Source organism: Mycteria americana, chromosome 1, assembly GCF_035582795.1.
Source record: "Mycteria americana isolate JAX WOST 10 ecotype Jacksonville Zoo and Gardens chromosome 1, USCA_MyAme_1.0, whole genome shotgun sequence".
Taxonomy (NCBI): Eukaryota; Metazoa; Chordata; class Aves; order Ciconiiformes; family Ciconiidae; genus Mycteria; species Mycteria americana.
The window spans coordinates 181,869,625-181,893,483 of record NC_134365.1 but is presented as its reverse complement, the minus strand read 5'-3'; the positions used below and the strand labels follow the sequence as shown (position 1 = coordinate 181,893,483).

The 23,859-nt window shown below is 35.3% G+C and overlaps 1 protein-coding gene across 1 annotated transcript in view; it reads right to left on the bottom strand.

Annotated features, from left to right (window-relative positions):
- Positions 1-378: 378 nt before the first annotated feature.
- The window catches only part of SCEL (sciellin), a 43,751-nt gene continuing 20,270 nt past the window's right edge, over positions 379-23,859 (bottom strand). Inside the window, exons 11-18 of the mRNA XM_075497265.1 lie at positions 15,626-15,685; positions 13,916-13,972; positions 12,646-12,705; positions 11,088-11,177; positions 7,539-7,613; positions 6,120-6,228; positions 3,108-3,210; positions 379-737 (exon numbers count right to left, since the gene is read on the bottom strand). Coding sequence (XP_075353380.1) covers positions 682-737; positions 3,108-3,210; positions 6,120-6,228; positions 7,539-7,613; positions 11,088-11,177; positions 12,646-12,705; positions 13,916-13,972; positions 15,626-15,685 — 610 coding nt within the window. The 3' untranslated portion in view covers positions 379-681. The remainder of the gene's footprint in view (positions 738-3,107; positions 3,211-6,119; positions 6,229-7,538; positions 7,614-11,087; positions 11,178-12,645; positions 12,706-13,915; positions 13,973-15,625; positions 15,686-23,859) is intronic.

Below are 23,859 nucleotides of genomic sequence, written 5' to 3'. Positions count from 1 at the left end.
AATTATTATTTATTGTTTCTTATTGCTACTTCTCTATCAGTGAACATTTAAGTAGCAGATATTTGGATCCAGAGTTTGCTCCTGGTCTCTAGTGGAGTGAACTAAAATCTCTCATCCCCTCAAACACTAGGAATTCCTGGATTCTAATATGCCGGCTCAAATGAACATCTAACATCTTCCATTGTAACTGAGCCTTCGCAATAACTGTTGGCCTCTGAACAGGACCAAATTTGTGGCCTCAACATTAAAATTTTGCCACTACTTTTCTCCACCTGTTGTGCAAGTCTCATTGTTTCCTGGTGAAGCACAGGGTAATAACAAGTGTAGTTTAACTACAGTATGTCGTTAGCAAGAGACATACACCAGAAAAAATACCTATAATAACAGGTTTATTAAAGCTACTGCCATTAATTCATAAGAAATTTTCATAAAATTAACAAAACAAACTATCTACTTTTTCATGGCTCCTTTGCATACAGTCTGAACATCCTTTAAGCCAAGCAAGACAGATTACATCATTATTCAGCTGCAGGCCCAACGGTTTAAATTACACAGACATCCATACCTCCTGTCTCCGCTACTGAATGTGCAGACGAGGAGAGAAAGTTTGGCTGGGACAGCCATTGAACAGTCTAATATTAATCTATGGCTTTGGCACTTTTCACCCTTCTAAGCTCTTGCTCAGGTCCAGCAGCCTCCAAGCACTCTAACTCTGTCATGGTCATATCCAAGAAGTCCTTTTAAGCGGAGACATAAGGGAGAAAAATCAATTCTGAATAACCATGATCTAAAACATCTCATGGCAGAGACTAGTAGTCAACACCTTTGTCTGTCCAGTAAACTACTGAACTATTTATTATTTTAGGCAAATAAGGCAGGTAACTATTGAGTGTTGTGGAAACGTATTATAACAAAGCATGAACTCTTCTTTCAGTTTCTATACTTTCATACACATACGCTGTCCAAAAGGAAAAAAAAAATGCTTTCATTGTAGTCTCAAAGGAAAGAGTTTATCTGGCCTAATGTAGATGTCTAGAAATCTGAACTATTCCCTCCAGGTTCCTTTGCAAACCGTGGAAAGTAAGACGTACGTTCAGAGCATGGTTAACATCACAGTAAGATAGGTGTTTGCAATCTGACCAATTGAATCACTTCCTAAAAATGTCTACCTCTCTATATGACTATAAAGACAGAATAGATCAAGTAACTTAGAAGTAGATGTCTACACTGTAGATGTTTAAATTTAGGCAAGATGAACCCATTCAAGGTGTTTAGATAGCTTAATAAAGTAGGAAAGATAAATACAACAACATAACATCATGCAAAGTATGTATTTCATGATTTCATGGCAACTATTAAGTGTGCACTTAAAAAAAATGGTAATACAATAGTTACCAGAATTACAAACATGGAGTGGGATACTGCTAATTAAAACCCTCTAGCAATTTTTGTCTAGAATCCCTTTGCAGTAATAGAGATGCATTTTCCAAAGATGATTTGTTCCATCTTAAAGTTGTCATTTAAGTTATTTGGGAAGAATCTTCCTCTGGAGATTGATGTCTCTCCTCAAAGGTACAGAGTGAACCCACCTTACTTTGTATGAAAACAGTAGTTTAAACTGAATAGCTGACTTTTAAATGACTAATCTTTGATGAGATTAATCCCATTCATGCTGTATAAAGATAACAGATCTTTATATCTGAGGAGATGTGTTTTCAGTAAAGAGAATACAGCCCCTTCAAAACATATGTGTAGGTATGTCCTGATGTTCAGAAAATCTCAACAAATTAGTGTTAGTTTTAAATACAGTTTAGCAGTTTCACAGATCTGGTGAATATACTGAACAACATCTTGTTTTGCTTCCTGGAAAGTGTATATGAAAAGGCATCTATATTCTCATGAAATTAATTCCTTTGGGAACCATGCAGTAGGACTGCATTTAGAGTATTTGTTCCTAGCAATAAAAATTAATCATTTTCCATAGTGGTTTGAATTAACAGGCCAATACATGTAACTAAACACTCGTGGAACTTCTTTATCATGCTTTCTGTATGTCAAATTAGTAGACCCATTTTTCTGCAAGAGAGAAAAGATTGATCAGAAATGCCAAGCAAATCAGTATTCTCTAAATGTCACACAAGGAAACTTTAGATCAATATATTTTTTTAGAAAATCTACTGAAGTCTGACTGTCCCATCTTGTCATTCGCTGAAATAGGATATGTCAATTTATAATGCTTAATATACAGACCCTTGGTATGTCTTTCTACAGTTTTATAACTGTCACAATGCCTTATTAATTTTATAATCTGATTAATTGTAAAATTCACTCTTCCAATCAAATTTTGCAATGGCATAATAACAAAGTATTTTAACAAATTGATTAATATAATTTTAGTTAACATGATCTTATCTCAGATGTACATAGGTGAACACCAGCTTATCAGAACATTTCATCTACATTTCCATTTGTCTTTGTTTAGTACAGACGTACTGATTTATAGTATTATGAATTAATAACTGCCATGGACAGAGAAGACTTAAAATCTAGCAACTTCTAGAAAAATTAATAAAACAAAAGCTTCGTTCTTCATTGCCTTGCACATTTGTTTAGTCACTACGCTCCTCCCAAAGGTAAGAATGGTACTCACAATATAATTTTTTCATTATGATTTAATAGATTTTGTATCTTCTCTTTATTGGTCACAATGACTACATTAGGTGAAAATACCTCTGAACCCTGGCTTATTCATTTCAGTAGAACAGCCTGATTCTCAGATGGCCTTGCAATTTATTCTTGTCACTGTCAGGGCAAGATGCTGTTGCCTCACTGTGGACGTCTCCATTGACTGCACAGGTAGGAGTCTACAGATTACAATGAGACCTTAAGAGATCTCCCTTGCAGGTACAGAATAATTACTATGTCTAGAACCTGGGGTTGGATATCATCCTAAGCAACCCAGTCTTACTGAATGAAATACTTTGAAAAGGCTTAAGTACATGGAAATGAGCAAAAGCAATAGCTGTGTTGTAATATATTAAAGTTACTTGAATGATGTTCTCTACATTGTTTTTCTTACATTCAGTATAATACATCTTGCATCTTACCTTTAACTTTGGAATAGCAAGGTTCACAATGCACAGTTTGTCTGTAAATCCAAATGCTGTCTCCTGCTTTCAGATCTTCCAGTGGTCTTTTACATACTTCACACTTCAACACACAAGTAAAAGTAACAAGATAAATTAAAATGAAACCCTTCTCTAATATTCATTCCCAGCATGCTGTCTTTTAGGAAGTAAGCAACCCCAGACCAGAATAGGGGTTATGAGTACTGCAATATCATCAAATCTGAACTCTGAAAGTGTAGTTTTAATGAACAGTAAATTAGACATCTGAATATCTCACCTTTAGACATCTGAAAATCAGATACCTAAGTCTCAACTGGTTCCCTAGATTCTCGTTGTACTCACCAACCCCTTCCTTCCCCCAGACATTTCCAAGGGTACTTTCTCTGTCTTAGCTGAGAAATTTATTCCAAAATAAGATGAATCACCTTTTTGAGATCCTTTTGTTTCTTCATTGAGTAAAGGAAGCATGATCAGACTTAATAATCCAACTCAGAGTAGATCTTAAAGAATCTAAACCTGCTTATTTCAAAGTATTTTATGATACTTTATCTTAACCATTAACTATGTCTCCCAGTATTGCAGAATCTGGACACTGCTGTCACAAATGTCTCAAAGAGCTAATTTTTGAGATAGAGGAGCATCGCTTATGTTTCACATGTGAAAATACACAGATACACACAGAGGTAGACTTCCCAAGATCACAAGGAAAGCCTACAGTGGATCAAAGAGCAAAGTAATTCGGTCTATAAACCAAAATCTTGACACCCAGATCATGATTTTTTTTGCAATCTAATAAAAGAATAGCAAATTCTGGTTTCTTTGGATATTTTATCCTCTGATAAGTGAAAATCAGCATTACTTTTTCAGTGCAATTCAGTAACCGAATTGCCAGCCATCCCAGAAAGGCTATAAGCCTCTCCATAATTTTCACGATAGCTGTCTATTCAGATAAATTTGGACTGAAAATCTTTATTAAAATTAAAAATTAACAGTCTTACCCAAAAATCCCTTTGCAGCTAAATGAATAAAGAAATTGTGTGATGTCAACACCATGGACGTAAAGGCAGTGTGAATGATTAGATCCAGGATCCAGACAATATGCAATTGCTTGATGTTACACATGCTCATTAGGGCTAGTATGAAATTGCAACTGAGCACTCAATATTGATTAGTATAACATGTTAGAGTACTAGAGAACTTTTTTTTTTTCAGTGTTACTGAACTATGTTTTTTCCATATCTTTTCTACAGAAGCTGTTAGTATTAAGGTACTATTAAAACAGCCTGCTCTCTTCACTCATTTTATGTTTCCTTGTATAAATCAGCAAAAAGATGGACAGGTTTTCAAAGCTTCGATCACCAAGATTAGCTAGCATTTTTATACAGAGAAAAAACCCTACAATTTGGATTACTCACTCACTGAACTTTTGATATATACCTTTACAAGGAAACAAAGACCTTGTACTGCTGTCAGCTGCAGACCTGTACTGCTGTCAGCAAATCTCTGATGGATACAGCGTATTTGTAAGGAGCTAAATGAATATTAATGATGAGAAATTGCACTACTTAGCTAAATACATAGCTACAAGCATGAACCACAGACCTACATTAGTTGTTTAATTTTTTGCCAATGCTTTCATAAATGTGTAGTTACACAAAACTTAAGCTGAATTTTGCTGGCCAGAAAGGTCCCTGCTTGGGAATAGGTAGCAAAAAGAATATAATTTAAGAAATAAGCTTAAGTATTTAACAGATAATTCAGCCAATAGCAACATGTTAATACTCCTAACTGCATCAAAAGCCCATTCCTCTTTATGTGGGTTGATCTATCTAAAAAGAATGGAAGCAAACCAGAGCTGGTATTTACTTGCAATAATAGTGTTGCGGAAGTATTACAAAGTGATTTCCATGGAAGAAATTGCACTTCTAGTGCTCACAGAGCTCAGAAAGTCCATATGAGACAAAAAGCATGTGTAACTTCATACATGTTAAGTACAACCTTACTGCTGTATTCTGCTTTGGGTTACTTTTCATGCAATAACTAGGTAAAAGAACTGCTGTCAGAAGCAGAAGTAAAAGCTATGCAAGACTGGGCAGAAAAATGAGCTATGCTAATGCGCTGATTTTGCCAAGTATTGTTTGTTAGAACAACAAACTCTGTGTGGAGAGGCAAGCAAAATTAAGACAAATGAAGCAGAAAGAAAACAGACTAGAGGGCTGAGCACTGGTAGGCGTACCCTGAGAAAAATTTAAAAGCGAATTTTAGGCTGAAGCTTAGGTTTTGGAATGACAAGCAAAAAAAATTTCTTCTGTGCTTTCATTCTTATTGGAAAGAGGAAAAAAAATTTACATAATTTTTAATAAATAAGACTGAGGCAAAGACATATCCAATTTTGACACTATTTTATCCTACAGCAGAAACTATCCATAAGACCCAAATTTTAACCAAATCTTTGACACCAGTGGGTAAAATGATTTCACCTCTGTGGCTTAAATACCTCTTACTAATGCCTTTGAGTGTGGCTTCTGCACAAGCCATGGTTTTAATTGTCGCTTAATCAAGAACATCTACAAAACTTCATAAAAAAAGAAATAGAATAAAATTTTACAATATGAAGGAAGTGTAAGTAGGATATAATTCACTATATCAGACTGGAAGCATGTATAACTAAAGGCTTATAAATGTGTAGGACATTCAGGATATGTTCCACTGCATCCTTTATCCTCCTTGTGGTTGCAAGAGAGGAGAGGCAGGGAGAGGGAGAGTAGAGGAAGAGGGAGAGAGAGATGGAAAGAAAGAGGAAGGGATTGTGTAGGGGCAAGAGAGAGAGAATAGTGTTTCCTACATTAATCTTCTCCTCCAGTGGGCAAGCTTTCCTCTTCTCCCAGGTGGAGAAGGCCTAAGGCCTAAATATTCTCTTATTATATATGTAATATAATGCAGGTATTACATTCAAATTACATTTCTTAGTAGCAGGTGAAATCTTCTTACCTTGAAGCAAGTCGAATGACAGCAAATTTGTAAGGCATCTAAGATCATTTTGGCATCTGTGCCCAAGGGCTTCCTGCAGTATGTACATATATCTTTTCCAATTATACTCCTGTGTATATAATATAACATCAGCTGTCAGAAAAAAGAGCTACCATTGAAATCTCAAGGAGAAAATTGATAAGCTTATTGCACTACATGGGAAAGACATTTGTATACTGTACAATGGCCATAAATGGAAAAATGTCATGTGTCTATTCCCTCCATTCTAGTTGACAGGTGTAATATACATGCTCCTGTGATAGGCAAATTGCTGAGCATAATTGTCAAGTATCAAAAATACCTTAATAGAAAGAATGGTCTTCTTTGGTGAGTGGAATGATTTCAAACAGTAATGAGACTGTATTAAGCTGCTGAGTCTCTGGGAGCATGTATACTAAGTGGGGATGAAGTAGAGGGTAATGATTTTAATGTTTTAATCACAAAAGTGAATTGGTAGTTGAAATTAAACTGCCATCACTTGATCAGTCTGATATAGAATTCCCCTCTATGTTGCAGAAGTGCCTGAAAACATTTTTAAGTTTCTGCACTGCAGACAGAAATCCTACCTTCATGGCAGTTATAGTGAACATATGTATAGAGCAGCCTACCTGGTATTCATAACAATAATATTTTTAATTTTTTTCAGCTCTTTTTGCATTCTTATGTGACATCAATCTGTACTTTCTCTAGATACAACTGTTGGTGTTGTTGTTGCACTACAAAATCAACTGGTCTTGCTCCTTTCCACTCAATGATAAACCATTGTACTAATTTGTAATCATTCCCAGAGTTCCTTATACTTACGTTGGAAAGGATACAAGTTTTTCTGATTCAGAAAATCCCAAGTAATGGGAATGTCCAAATTTTCTGAACTGAAAATAGTGGGCACATTTATTTTTTTTCCCCCATGAGATAAGATATTACTGATTGAGCAAATATCCTTCTTATATTTGGAAATAACTGGTGTGAAAACATACGGTTTTTAACAGCATTGTCATGTGAACCTATTCCTCCACATCTGTACATAAACTTGGTTATTACAGACACCATTCTCACAAAGGAAGGAAATTTTGCAGAGTAAGCAGCTGCCCAAGGTAGAAACCTACAGAATCACAAAGCCAACTCTATTACTTAAGGCATTGGCTATTGTTTCTATAGAAATTTTAAAATGTCAGCTGTGACAAGCCTAACATAATATTAGGCTGCTGAACTGTGGTAATGATTTGATGGCAAGATCCCACTGAAAGGGAGCTCTGTATGAAAAGCTGTCTGACGAGCCTAATGGTGACTTCCACTGCTCTCTTTTGTCTGAACACTTGAATGCTTATGCAAAATGTCTGTGTCCTTTGGTGCTCTACAACGTTATTAATGTGTACTTACCGATCAGAAGTAGAGTAAACAGTTTTGATAGTATTTCCAGTTATATTTTCTTCATAGGCACCGTATGATGATTTGCTGTGAAGCAGTGAGTGCACAGCAATAAGTAAACAGTACTTTTTATTTTTAAAGGTTTCACTACACTGATGAGAATATGCAAATTAAACTAATGTAACATGCTTGTAAAAAAAATCATCATACTTGGTGATGAGTTATTTTTCTGTATTTTCACAACCATCAAGAAAAATATATCAAATAAAAAAGCATAAATTAGAAATATAGTGTCCTTGGACTGTGTTCTGTTGTTGAATGATTCTTCAACATTTCAAAATTAAATCTACAAGCCCATTGAGCAAAATCTGCATGATGGTATTGGGTTTACCTGTAGTGATATCCCAGCCTAAATGATACATATCAGGAAATGGTGACACAGTGCATTTTTTCCTTTTTTCCCCCTTCTTTCTTTAGTCCTCAAAGAGCTGTCAAACAGCCAAACAAAATTACAACATGTCCCTGGAAGTAGAGTGAGGGTCTTTATAATACAGGCTGTTCAATGTGTGATTTGTGTTCACTACAGTACCTGTATTGTTCCTTGTATCAGAGTAGGAAGGAATATGCTGAATTTAACTATCAGGGAAGTTAAATCTTCCTTTTCTAACAGTCCTAGTTCTAGTTGCTTAACTGTCAGTTTTGTTTGCATAGAAGGCATGAGCATGTATGTGACAGCTGAAGAAGTCATCTTGCCATACATGTTTTGAACGTTTCTGAACTGATTTAATTATCCTATTCCTTCAGAAATTCATAAGGTATATGGTAATTATTACGTTTCATATCACTCTTGAATAATCACTCTTGAATAACGTTTAGCAATGTTAGGAACAATTTTTTATAATTGTGTATTTGCAGAACATGTCTTTTTTTCAGGGAAAGTATAACAGACAGATAACATGATTGTGTAAGGTGTTACACAGCCCAGCTACACTTTTCTACATATCTGTCTTTTTGTGTCTATGTCTTATTTGATTTCTATGCAACACCAGAAATGTATTAAAATTGCACAGTTACTGAGAAGCTTAAATGATGTTTTATTTCTGTTTCACAGGATATAACAATATGCTTGTTATTTAATACTAATGTAGCAAACCTGGGTTTGCTCACCACAGAGAAAGTATCTCCTCAAATGAACACCCAGTGCTCCATTTACATTTCAGACAAGATGAAAGTAAGCTTACTAAGTAGGAAAGCAGACTGAAGCTAAGTGATCGCCTTTTGAGAGTTTTTCTGGCTATTTTTGCCCCAACCAAGCTAGACACATGCACAACACATGTCACAGGGTGGAATATATTGATGGTGCAAGTGCCTAAAGTTTCTTGCGATAGTGAAAAGCAGCATAGGAATTTTACTTCTCTATTCCTATAAAGTATGGGCCTGTCTGTGCTTGTTTTTGTTGTTAAGCTTATTTTTCCCAAACCTTCTATTTAACTCATGGCATTTAGCTGCAGAATCTAGTGCTGAGTTAGGTTGACATTTCATATCATTTAGTTAAATCAGGGTTGAGATCAGGGCAAAGTGAGTACTGTGCATTGCACAGTCAACATAATACCATTATTTAGATGCAGCATGCCTGAAAATAACACTGTTTATCTTATAGAAAGTTGTACAGAGAAAAATACTTTCCTCAAGTGTCCTAGTGGGGAGAACAGTGCCCCTTGGATTTTAATAACTGCCAGAGTATTATGGTTGAAATACACACAAATATATATAACCACATCTTAAAAAAAATAATTGTACTGAATAGAACAAAAAAATATGAAGCTACAGCAAAAATATTTCCTAAGCATCAGTTTCTAGACTTGCCAACTGAAAGTGTGAGGAAACTCAGAACCTTTTCAAATAAATGCATAGGCTGACAGCTTGACAAGACACTAAGTTAAAACTGAGCCACAACACAGCCTGAGAACTGCCTGTCTGATCAAGTCCCTTCTTTCAGTTCATATCAGTCACTCCTTTACTTGCTATGGTGTGACTTGTTTATACAGCAAACTACTCAACAATAAATACTCTGTAGAACCTATTGCATAAAACCTGAAAGAATAATCTGCAAAGACCATTCATTTAGTAAGCTTTCATGAATTAAACCAGGATTACATCTTCAAGTAAGGGCTTTACATTTTGTCAAGTGTAAGGTAACACTGCATATTGAAGCACATTCTTTGCCTTGCCATTCTTGTGTTACTGTTCTCTATTTTAATTTTCAAAGATAATCAGAATACTACACCTCAGAAGCTTCATGTCTGCAAAATGCTGATTATTTTTTGTGTTGAATATTCATTTTGAGTCTTAAAAATGTATACTGTTTAGCTTTTCTTTTATTCTCAGCCAATTTATGGGCTTGGCCTTCAAGGCCATGCAGAAGTTTCAGAACACACAAATCTCAACCGCACTCCAACCTCCTACAACAAACGTTAGAAAATGACCTTGTGCCGAGTCACACCCACACCAAGGCTCAGGTGTGCATAAACTTAAGGTTAGGACATTGGCCATAGTTCCCATAAAGTACCAGACTGTGACTGTTATTTTCCCTATTAGTAAGGCTCAATAGAATATTCTTCCTCTCCCTTCCAAGTCATCAGCCTTGACTCTGGCAATTCACGACCACTATACAGCAATACCACACCTTACATATAGGACTGTCTTTAAACAGTCCTGTCTACATTAATACTTAAATCCACATAGATGGGTGGGTTGGTACTGAAGAGACATTTTCTTAATCCAAAAAGGTCCTTCATTCAAGAATTATATATTATGGTTTTTGTTGTCATATTTCTTGAAAATACATTTTGACTGTGAAGAAAAATACATTGTTTCCTTTATTTCAATGATTTCCTGTTACCAACAGACCTGGTGTTTAGTTAGTTCTATTAAATATCCCTATATCACATTTTTCACTCAGATTTGCAATGTGTGTGCTTGTAGAGAGAGAATCCAGCTAGAGCAAGAGTATTGCAAGAGAAATGGTTTTAAAAATAGTTTGTACCTGATCAAAAAGTCAGAAACCCATGTTACAGTTTCAGTGATTGGGATAAGAGATGATACATGGATTCAGATTCATCCCATACAGTTTTAGGAACAACTTAACAACGCACTTGAGTGAAGAGCGTAAGGTTTTCCTTATAGCCTCAGAAAGAAATAAGCTCCCTGAGAGCATGGTGCATCTAACATATAGGAAATGCCTTTCCTCTGTTGATTATATAAGAATTTTGGCTTAACTGCTCTCCTAAATTTCATGCCTCAGCTACATCTCTAGAGCTACACAGGGTATCTCTTGTGCTCCCCACCCTGTGCACTAGAGCTATGCTTTGTGGGCTTCTGTTCGTGGGATCATGGAAGCAGAGTTTGGAAGGGGGCTGGCATGATTCCAGAGACCAGTGTGAGGTTTCTAAACATCCCTGAAATCTCTTGCGTAAAGATGGTTTCTCTTCCCCCCCCCCCCCCCCCCCCCAAGAAATGGCACTTCAGGCATTATGGTTCTCAATTAATTGTCCACAGTACCTGGTCTTTCTTTCACTGTCACCGGAGTATTTTGTTTCTGCGAGATTATTTGGAGCCCTTGGAGGATTTTCATATGCTTGCTCAGTTATCCTAAAAAAAAAATACAATGAGAAGACAAGAACCTTTTAGAAATCATTTTCAGCTACACAGCTTTCAGTTACGCTTACAGCCATAAATGTAGACGCTTAAGCTAGGAACAGTAGGTAAAAGAAATTTATCTTTTCCTTACTGTTGTTAAATTGTTGCTTGTGAAAAGTAACGGAATCACTGACCTCTGGTTTATGCTGGTAAATATATTAATGTCAGAAACTTCATCTAACTTTAATTGAACTCTAGTTTCCTCAAAGTGCCCAGTAAGGTTTTCAACAGTGCAGAAATGTCTCAGTGGTTGATAGCATTCTGCATTTCCTTGGCAGTATTCTATAAAGTTTTATTCTTGGCTTTACTATATTTTAGTTCCAAATTTTCTTTTTTTGGATATACTACAGCGATATTTTTATTAGAAATGACCAGCTAAACAGATACATAGACTCTTATTTCAAAAAGCAGGATTACGATTCAAGCAAAAGAAACCTTGTCTCCTGCAGTTTTCCCTGCTGCAAACATGACATGCAACCAAACATAAAAATAAACCTTGTCAGACAAATTATAGTGTTTAAGGAATAAGTGCTAATAATGTTTTTGATGATTTTACAAAAAAGCTCAGACAAAGGCTGCTCTTGTTTGGTTCTGCCAAAGGTTATATTCTGAAACAACTTGATGATTATAAGCCTTAACTCTGGATGTTTGGGGTGCAGCTTGATTTATTTGAGTGAGCTTGCCAAGGTCTGAAGCTTTGCTAAACGAACCTTGCTCAGTGCTGGTCACTGTTTTATATGCATAGCATGCTGCATGAAGCAGCACCCTCTATTGTGCTTGACTCCTAATCTAGCAGGCCCCCTTTCAGAACTAAAAGAGAAACTCATTCACCGTAGATATTCAGTATATGCTTCTCTGGTCAGACTGTCAAGTGGGACTGCTAGGATAAAAATATTTTATATTAAAAAATAGCAAAAGTACTTATGTATACAGATAGCTAAGTTCTTCCTCTTCATTTAGATATACAACTAAATGGAAGACTCAAAAAAATACTGTCAGAATGGTACCTGAAAACATAATACTAACTTCACTTTAATTGACCAAAATGGATCTTAGTTTTTCCAGATAATGAAACCTAGTAGCAGTGAATTTTTTCAATTATGAGATGCTAATGGCTCAGTTCACAGAACACCTAGATAAGCACAAAAATAGCTAAGTGGATTTTGTCACCAGGCATTTTTGTTCACTACAAAAGATTATAGGTTTGAGTCATTACTTTGCATTATCAAAATACATGCAGCTATATTGTTATATTTGGTTAATCAGGCACATTTTATAAATAATACAGATATCTTACTCAAGTTATGCAAATTCTGCTTGCTTGTATTAGGTATTCACATTTTCTGTTACCACACTAAACAACTACAACTCTTGATATTAGCTCTTTAAATTTTAGAGAGAATTATGAGTTGAGTCTCACCGCTTTTTACTTTGGTCATCAGCAGACTTTACTTCAGTGTGATCACCAAGTTCCTCATCTCTGTGAAAGTGAGAAAGACCTTAGAATTAATCAAATCATTTGATTCAACCTAAACATATTAAATGGGTTGAATTGTTTATGTTAAGAAGAAAAAAAAAACATGCAGTTCACAAGGAAGATTTCTGACCACACTGATTATGTATCACAATTGTTTCATATCATAAGTGTTTAGTTAGTTAGGAAGTACGAGTTATCAGTTCAAACCTCAATATTTTTCAGTTTCTCTCCAGTGTGACACTACTTGGACTCGATGATCTTAAAGGTCTTTTCCAACCTAAAGGATTCTGTGATTCTAATGATTCTACAAAAGAATGACAAACTGCTCAAAAATGCTAAGTTCATTATGGGACTGTAGGATGATTCAAGTTGGAAGGGACCTCGGGAGGTCTCTAGTCCAACTTCCTGCTGAAAACAGGGGCAGCTCTGAGGTCAGACCAGGTTGCTCAGGACTTTTTCTAGTTGGGTCTTGAAAACCTCTAAGGACAGAAATGGCACAACCTCTATGGGCAACCTGTTCCACTGCTGGACTATTCTCCTTGTATCCAGTCTGAATCTCTCTTATTTCAATTTATGACCCACTGTGTCTCATTGTGTTGCTTTGTTGGTATATCCAACCCAGATTCTTCTTACAACTGCTGTTACCTAGGGCTGTATATGATCTCTAGGACCATATGATCACATCTATACTAGTAGCTAGTAACTCTCTGGCTGTGAAAAAGATGATTTTGTATTAATATTTTATATTAAATGGTCTGTAATTAAAAATAATAATAATGTTACCCATTGAAGAATTGTTTAAGATTAAAAAAGGCCACAGTGGTTCTTATTTGAAAATGGAGAATGATACTAAGAAAAAAGAGGATTTTTTTTTTTTATTTATGACACTCTTCTTTTGTATTTAAAGGACAATTTTTAGTTTGGTGGAGCACTTCACATTAATTTAAAGAACTTTGATGGTCATACACTATTTAGAGTTCCAATAGATGAAGTCAAGTACTACCTGTGTTTCTTCCACACTGAATTATTTATATTTACGAGCCTGTATTTAATGAGGAATTTTTAAAAGTTTAATTTCTATGGTTTAAGTCAAATAAAAATATTAATTTTGACTCCTCTAATGATCTTTACAGAACAGAACTTATTAATACTAATATATAACCAACCACAAACATTTTATAAGTACATAAGGGAAAGATTATGACAGCCTTGCCTCTTATTTTTCTGACCAGCAATATTTATTTCAGTAAAATCCTCAAGGTCTTTTCCCCTGAAACAACAAACAAGTACAACCATTAAAATATTCTCCCTATCTGGGAAGAGTTAAAGTGTACTAAAAGAAAGAAATACATTTATGCACACATTTAAAGGAGAAAAGTAAATTGTTGGTTAAGTTTATGTTCAGAATTTGCAAACACCTATGTTATTGACCATAATAAGAAAATATGTTTACAATTTTCCACTAGCAAGGTAAAGTTCTCTACAATTAAATAAAAAATATTATCTAGTACAGCCAAGAAAATAAAAAGGCTTTGTTTAATCATATCAATACCATACTTTAAGATTCTTCTTTGCCAGTGAAGATAGCAAAGGAGAAACATAACCTTTTCAAAGTACTTAGTATTAATTTACAGGCTCCAAGAAGCTTAATCCTTGTTTGCATCATTAATTGGCAAAAAAAAAAAAGTTTTTATTTAAACTAAGAAACTTCTACTTCTTAAGACAACACCTAAAAATATGTCCAAATGATGACATATTTTTGCTTCTGGAACGACAAGAAATTACCTCCATGTGTCATCATAGTTAACAATTAAAGCATTGATTATGTCTGTACTTATACTGAAATTGTAAGCATCCAAAGACTCATAAAGTTTACATATAAGGAAAATTTTTTTATATATTTCATAAATACAATTAAACTAGTGGCTAGTTTTTCCTCTGGGTTTTTTTTTTAATTACTTTAAAATGGTTCAGTGAATTGGAGAATGGAATGACCTATGAAAAGCACTCTTAACTAATATAAAAAACGCTGATTCTCTTTAGGTAGAAGTAGGGAGCGAAAGCAAAAGGCTGTTAGCTCTGTGAAACTGATAACTTGGTCACTTCAATCTATAATAGGCTTATTAATCTTAAAACTCTGGATGCTTCCTAAAATTCAGTAGTGTCTCAAAGTCTTGGACTCTATCCTTATAAATTCTCTGTGAATTAAAATTTGCAAAAAAATCATACTCAACTTACAGTTTAGTGCTAAGCGTACATATATATGTATGTATGTATGCATATATCTGAGATCATCTACTCTAAAACAGATGATCACATTTTGGCAAAATTTGTGTGCTGCTACTGTTTAGAACATCATTCTTGAAGTTATCTGTAGAATTTCAGTGTTAGGTGTGACAAATATTACATAGCTTTTACTAGCACAGTACCCTGGCAGTTCCTCCCTTTCCATATGCTGAAGGGCTGCTTACAGACCACAAGGAACTTGGCCTGAAACACGCTGAACTGATGTGCTGTTCAAAAATGTAAGTTCAAGCTGTTCTGTATGGATCACTGCCCTTGCTGACTGAAACGCTTTGTTCCACCCTGTTGGGGAAACACTTGAGTTCTACATCCATGAGTTCTACAATATTTTGTTTAATGCCCCTTCTCTAACTATATTAAAATATTTCTTTAATAGTTTTATTGAGGAAGCATATAAGGCATGTATGGAAGCTTGCCATAGATATTACTTGTTCAGCTGATAGTACACATGCCAGTTAATTAATCTGTATTTTTATATTCATCATTCTGTGTAAGGAATACTACTTATTAATCTATAAACATTTTACAGGTTTGCAACATCACCTTTCCTGACATTCTCATAGTTACAAGCTACTCACTGCCTTCGAAAAGCAGGGCTTGAGAAGCTTTGAAAACTTACTCTTTGTCACTTGTGAAAGAACTTGGATTCACTTTGATGGGCTTATTGAGATCTTGGTTCCTTTAGAGACAGAACAAAAACCAGATCAAATCACAATTAGTACAGCCAGCTGTCAATTAGCCAAATTAAATACTCACTTAAAAAGACATTATAATTGACACATTCTTTATGAAAGACAAAATTAAACTGATGGAAAGTTCAAAGTATACATCATTTTAGTAATTCAAAGATATTCATAGACACAGCCATATGCCCCCCATATGCACATAAGCACACACTCTTCCTGGAATAAGAGGACCAAATTATGTTTTGGAAACAACAAGTTATACCTAATACTTATGACAGAAAGGGTAATTCCCACTGAACATGTGTCATGGACAACTTCAAAGAGTGCCTGACCTCTAACATGCGATGATATAACAAGAAACTTTACCAGATAATACAATCAGCCAAGTATTCCTGAACAATTTCTTACCTAAAAAGTAATTATGGACTAAGTCTTTCTGCTAAATCAGTCAAAAAGTCCATTAGTCTATTTGGTGGGCTATCTGGACCAGCTCCTTCCCAGTTAAACTCCCCTTCCCACAAGAAATTTCATGTTTAAACTGAGGGACACTGAGAACTAGTTACCTCCACTGATTCTTGAACTTCCATAAAAGAGATAGGATGTCATTTACTATTATTATCTGATGTGAGGGAAAAAAAATCTTCCTTGAGTTAGATCTTGTTGGTTAATTTTGTTTTTTCAATATAATAACATTAAACATATAATATATATTAATGTAACATAACTATTAAAAATAGAAATGTAAATCAATGTCTTTTATACTCTTTGAATGGAACATTTAGTAGTATCAAGTCAAAATATGGAGTGTTGCTTTGACTGCCTTTATTTCCCTTCAAAGGATTGCACTAGTGTTAACGTTTCTATAAAACACTTAATTTCTGTGAAAATGCATTTTTGAACTGCAAACTCCTCTACTGAAAAACTTTCAGCAACTTTACCTAAAAAGTTACCCTCTAGTAACTTTAACTCACTACAAAAAGTTGAAAAATTGACTCCTAAAAAGAAAGCAATGGGAAAAGAGTGATGCCCATGATGGTGTGACAGTGCCCCCGCTGTAGGACCTGTTCTATAACCTGGTAGTCAAACATGTTCTATATGTCTCATTACTGACATTTCATTCTGAATAGTTCTGTCATGAAACAACATCTCAGTGAAAGATAAAGACAGCCTCTTCAGATTTATTCTTGGTCATGATTGCCAGCTTTGGGGCTCCCTTTGATGAGATTATCAAGATCTCCGTTTGTTTAGGAATGAAGCAAAACCACTTCAATGCAAGGAGAGTCTGCTGCCATTTAGCTAGAATTCCGTACCAGTCATTAATAAATGAGTAATCTACATATATATTTTTGCAAGTTCTTTTTATATTGTTACAGATTTCACACTTTTCAGAGTTTTCCTCCAGAAGCTGGAGTATTGCGGTTATCCAAAAATATCCTTTCCTTTATGAACTGGATGACAAATGGCTTCCTCAGTACTTGGAAGTAGCAACACTAAAATGGCAATAAAGCTAATAAGACCTCAGGTAGTTACTTTGTTAACTTATATTTTTGCAATTTTTATTAAGAAAAAAACCTCCAGCTGTCCATGTGTCTGGCTTGAGTAAAATATACATTATTATTCTTGTCTCCTGCATCCTCCATTCCTTTAATTTCTTACAGGTATTTAAAATATGCATCTCAAGCCTTCTATAAAGCCTACTGAAGCTCTGCAATTGCAGCTACCTCAATTACTATCTTTATGTGCTATGCAAACCTCATATATATCAACCTCTGTGTTGCAGATTCACCCAAAACATGGAAAGCAGGAGATTTGGGACGCCTGTTCCTTCTGGCTGCAATCATGGGATTATATGCAGTTTACTCAGCAGCATTATCAGTAGTCTTTCTGCATACTCCTGCTGACTTTCACAGCGTGGATCAACAGAAAGGCTGTGAGAGTAGCAAACCTGTGACCTGCAGGCCAGTACACCCCTATGTATGATTTCAAAGGAATATAAGCATTTGGAGAACCAAATTCCAATATGTTTTATGAGACTTAGCTCAGTAAACCAGATATGTTTGAAATTTTTACTCATGGTATAGATATAAAATGTTGTATTCACTTTTTTACAATTTTCAATTTCATATTTTTTAATAATTCCTGGAGGTTCTTCTTTTAGAATCAGATAAATTAATTGAAGACATCTTCCTATAAAAATAATCAAATACTATGCAGATAAAATATGCTACCACCACAAGGCCCAAATACTAGAACTTTTTGTGTTAATCTTTGTAAGAAATGTTAAAATATCTTAGTGTTTTTCTATCAAATGCTACATAATTGAATTAATAATGCTATAGAAATTGATTGTAGAACACTGGGAAGTTATATCACTTATATACTTGTTCTTGTTGTAGGTAACATTTTTCTGTCAACAGGGAAGGAAGAAACTCCCTCAAGATCAGCAGGAAATATTCTGGCTTTAAACCATGATCTTTTTAAGTTTTCACATGTATTTTAACACTTTTCCTAGGTAACTTCAGATTTGCTTTACTTTAAATTGCTCCATTCACTTTGCACAGAGTTTCTAGGTAACTTCAGATTTGCTTTACCTTAAATTGCTCTGTTCACTTTGCACAGAGTTTTCAAACAAAAAAAGAGAAGTTATCTAAAATATTTCAACCTTGACCTACTGCCTATTTAGAAATAATGAAAAAAAAAAAAGAATAGATTTACAAAATTCCAAAAATTTAAGAATCATTCCTTCAGAAATGTGGTTACTGGCCCATATTAATCCTTAGTGCAACTCGAGGGATAGATGAGTCAGTACCCTTCTGTAGACTTTAAATCATCATGACTTTGCAGCCAACAGCGTTTTTTTACTTCCTCATACATTATTTTCAGTGCTTGGAGTATCACAATGCACTGACTGGCTTGCGAGGAAGATTTTACTTGCTGTCCAAAGGGAGAGTAACAAAAGTAATAAAAGTCTAGGCTGCATGTGCACACCTTGTCAACTAGCAGCCTGATTTATAGAATGCTAACGCTGAAGAGTCCTAATAAGTGAACAGAAACAGTTGCAGCTGCAGATTACAGCACAAAAATACATGCTGACTGACCTGTTCAGCTATGTTTTATGGTTCCTATGGAACAAAACTGCTGTAAAACATAACCCTTAGAAGATATGATTTTATTGCACTGGTAACGCTTCTCAAACTTTCACCCTCATGAAACATCTGCTTGACATGACTGCAGCAAGTAATAAGGGCTGATGTCTTGCAAGTTCTTTGCTTTGAGGTTGCTGGCTAGTGCAAAGGAGAGGTCATAGGATATGCAACTTCAAGCTAGTGGTTCAAGCATAGTTCAGGTTATTAGCAACTAAAGTTAAATTTGAGAGCTGTCATTTAAAAGGATGAAATGTGAAGTAGGGCAAGCTGCAGGACATAGTGGGTAAGTCAGAATTTATCTGGTTAGGTTCAGGGCATACTTTTGTTGACTTTTTTAGTCTCTCTTGTTAGCAAAGCTGCATTTACTTTAGCAATAGCACACACTGGGCACCAGTGCTGATATCACCACATACCCCAGTCTCCCATTTAAAATTAGAGTGGATGTGCAACACAGAGTCTAAAAAGAATTTCAGTTTAGGTTTCGTTTGAGAGTTGTTAGCATGCTAAAAATCAGTAATACAATTCATACCTTTTCTAATGATTCTAAAAGACATGTCAAGTATTAAAGTGGGGAAGACACTAACCTATATACTCGTACATTAAAGAAGCTCCTTTAATATTAGAATATCACATGCAGTGAAAGGCCGCTGTGGAGAAGTCTTTACAGTTGCAGGTATAACTGTCATTTGAAAAAATAAACTATTTCAATGTTCAAGGCTGGCTGAACTGAATTCATACTGCTTAAATTTGTCAACAATTTTTTAAAATATACATGATGATGGAAAACAGCAGCATAAAACTTTTAGGATTACACAAAGCTGTTTAGACAAACTTGGGGAAATATCTTTCAAATATGGTAGGTGGCTTGTAATGGATGCTGACATTTTTCATAGGTCATTCCAAAGGATGCTGCCTCCAAGCATAGTATTTTCAGAGACAGGGGTGAGTATTTTTCAAATTCAACACAAATGAATCCCATCCACACACAAATTCAAGCACAGCTAATAGGTTTTTTTTGTCTTGAAAACATTCAGGTAAAAGTTTCAAATGGCATAGAAACAAGAAACATGTGAACCATACCTACAAAAAGAGCTTTAATGATGTCATTGATTGTTTGATGAAAGCAATGACAACATTTCTAATTGCAATTCTGAAAGCAATGAAGAAAACAATAATCAAAAATAGATTTTAAAAAGTTTGATCACATTATTCTGACTGTCCTTATGCTGAGGCCAAATTGAAGTTGATCCTGGACATGTGTAGGAAAAAGAGTGAGAAGAGAAATTTTAAAGAGACCCCAGCCATGCTCTTGAACTCGAGTACAAGGCAGGACAGTATGTGACCACAACTCTCTACTCATTCAGTGAATGCTTGCTTAACCTGTAAAACTCTTGCTAAGCCCATTTCTAGTTCCAGATGTCCCCTATTCCTGAAGGCATTCTTGCCTTGTTACCAAGAATTTTATCATCTCTCTTTGCTGATACACAAACAGTTCACATAATACCCAAGCACCAACATTGTTGTTTTATGGACCAGAAAACTGAAGGACTGCACAAATTTCATAAGACTTGCTGTAATGTCTTTAATCAGTGGGATACTTTGCATCAAATCCCAGGATACTCAGTGAGGTTTCACATCTACTCACTCTGTCATCATCAGCATCAGCAGCATCAATCCAGAGGCAGATCTATTAAAGGAGTCATACACAGTATTTTTAATAGATCTCCATCTGTTTTCTGATTAAAAGCCCTGAGCAGGATTATAAAAACTGCTGGTGACCCCCTATTTCTAATCAGTTATGAGATATATATATATATATAATATTTCTAAATGTGATACCAAACAAGTTGCATCTGTTGTCCTTTCTTCAGTGATCTCTCCCAGTTGATCTTCTACAAAGCATTCTGATCAACAGCTTCTTCCTCTGACACGACTGAATATGCGAACACCACACTAACCAAGTCTGGCTAAAACCTTAGGGGCATTTCTGACCTAGTCACGTCAGAGCAGAAGAAGGCAAAAACAACCAATCACCAACTGGACCTTCCAAATCTGAACTAAAAGGGTTGGTCTACAGTATATTAAGTATGTCAGGCATCTCACTGGATAAAGCTTAACATCATGGGCCCAGCTGAATTTTGATCTGCCATCCATGACTGCTTTGCTGTCCCTATATCAGACTTTGTCATGTATAACTGACAATGAATAAAGAAGTTCTTTGAGAAAAGAGTGGCATTTATTCTGAAGCAGGGTGCTTTTCCTTCCACAGCGCTATGCTCGCTAATCAGTGCCAGGAGCCCTCATTCAGACCTTTCATCAATAACAGCCGAGGATGAGGGAACAGAAGAGCTCTGCAGTCAACTGTGAAAGCCAATTTATACTGTGCCAAAACCAGTGTAATGCTTAGCCCAGAGGATTTCAGAGTTAAATACAGAGGAAGAAGCTGTTGATCAGAGTGTTTTATAGGAGGTGGACTGGGAAAGATCACTGAAAAAAAGACAATTTACTCATTTTTGCTTGGAGGATATGTATGACCCTGTAAACACTGTATTAACTTTTCAGTCAGGAATAATGGGCTTGGATCTCTTCACATAAGCTCTGCAACAGCAAATCATTTATATCAACATGCAGAACAGCTGTAAACCAGCATTCCACTGAATGCTTTATCTGTCAGAATTGGGAGGCAGAAGGTCCCTGTCACTAGAAAGTAAATTAATATTTTTGCCTTCTGCTGAAATGCAAAAATGTATCATCAGAAATGACTGTATTAATTTGTACTATCAAAAGAAAATTAGAAAGTTTAAAGCCACTTCACTTTACCATAAGGAAAAAATTGTCACTGTAGCCAAAGCAAGATCTCGCTGCAGTTACAACTACTGAATTATGGGTGTGCCTACGTGAGTTCTGTTTTAGTATCCTTTTTTGAGTGGCATTTTTTGAGTGACACAAGGGTCCTGCAGAACATTTTAGAGGTCTGCTGAAGCACTGTATAGTCTATAAAAAGTGAAAACATATAAAAAAGACATCACAATGGAAAAGTCACACAGGAATACCTGGTGTGGGAGCCATGCCTTCTCATTTTGGTCATCTAAACTTTAGTCCAACCTAAGATAATTCTCTAGGATGTTTTTAGTGGCTGTTTGGAATTGCCTCTCTCTCTCTCCATAGACCAGACTTCTCTTTTTCAGGTAATGGGAACACATAATTGGCCAATGTCTCAAAATGCACCTACACGTTCTATTAGTTTTGTGCTCTTTGCAGCTCTATAACAATACAAGTTTTATGAATAAATTTTCATTTAGGAGGCTTGACATGGTGGTCTTAATTGCCTTGGTTTAGAAAATTCCAAGCTGATACAAATTTATTCATATTTTTAAAATAATTTGGAAGAAATTCTGTATCTTATTTTTTCCATTCTTCAAAGTTGCTAAATGTTGATAGGCATAAATATGTGTCCTTGTTACAAGAGGTAGTTTAAGCACAGGTAATTAATATGTTGTTTTTTCACAATCTTTTAAAAGGAAAACTGGCAATACATCTCAGGTCAAATAGGAATATCATTAAAAAGGAGCATAATACTAATGTATTTACAGCATTGTCTGAATTTGCTACTATCTGTCAGGAGTAATTACAGTGAATTACCCAGTACAGTATAGCAAAACTCTGTACAGAACTAATATTCAGGGTACTGTACTTTATAGAAAATGTAATATAGTATCCGCTTAATTATGTCAGAAAAATATTCTATTTCTTTGTTTCTGTTCCTTGGAAATTGCCTCTGTCACCCACATACATACAAATATACAGCTGAGACATTTTCTTCAACCTAACTCTGCTGTAGACAGCATGCCAAAAAGACATGCTTATGTAAAAGTTTCTACAATATGACCTGTGCCCCTGCAGACTTATAGTCATTCACTGGTAGAAGACAGTCTCACTATGGATGCTTTAAGAACTGAGTGAGATCTCTTTCTAAGTTCTTATATAGCCCCTGTTACTATCACCTCAAAAGCTTCTCCTCAAATATGTCCAACACAAATTCTGATATATCTATGCAAAATAAAATATAAATTCGATACTTTTACAATTTATAAGCTGTTGGAAATATGACTTTCTGATTATTCTGCATCTTTTGGTGGTAATACCTTTGTTTCTGCACTGGTAAATGTGGCCCACTGTGCTGAATACTGTTACTTTCCGTATAGATCACATGCAAGGAAGCAGAGTAGTTGAATACAAGTGAACCCCATATAAAAGCTTTTTAGAGAAATACACATTTTTGCTTCCTAACTATAATCATTAATGAAAGATTGACTAAAGCTGTGTTAAACACCTTCAGGGGGTTTGATGTGGTTTAACAAGATTGCCCACAGAACATGGTTCTTTAAAAAATGCAGGTTTTTAAACACCTGCATTTAGTGGTTGCTACAATTCTGTAATGGAAAAACTTAGAGTGAGAATCTTGGTTCTCCACTGAAATGGAAATAAAACACAAAAAGAACTTTATAAGCAATAAATAAAAGACCCATTGAGTAAATAAAAAAAAGTCTCTCTATGTATCCAGTGCAGTGCTCATATGCTGCTGCATTTATTAAGGTACCAAGAGACCTGTTTTGAGGACAACCTATTATGCTCTGAAAAATACACAATTATTAGACAGTGGTTATCTTTACTTCTTCTGGATCCTAGCCTACTTATTTATGTTGTCTAGGGTACCTATAGATGCCCTAACTAATCATGAGATGCCTATTCCATTCTGTTAATCATATCCAAAAGGTGGAGGTCCATAGGTCAATGCTTCCAGATATGCTACATATATTATTGTATACTCTATGTTTTAAGATAGTGTTTTAAGATATGTTTTAAGATATGTTTTAAGATATGTTTTAAGATATGTTTTAAGTGGTTGAGTTGCCATCCCTGGAGGTATTTAAAAGACATGGTGTAGTGGTGGTCTTGGTAGTGTTAGGTTTACGGTTGGACTCGATGATCTTAAAGGTCTTTTCCAACCTATACAATTC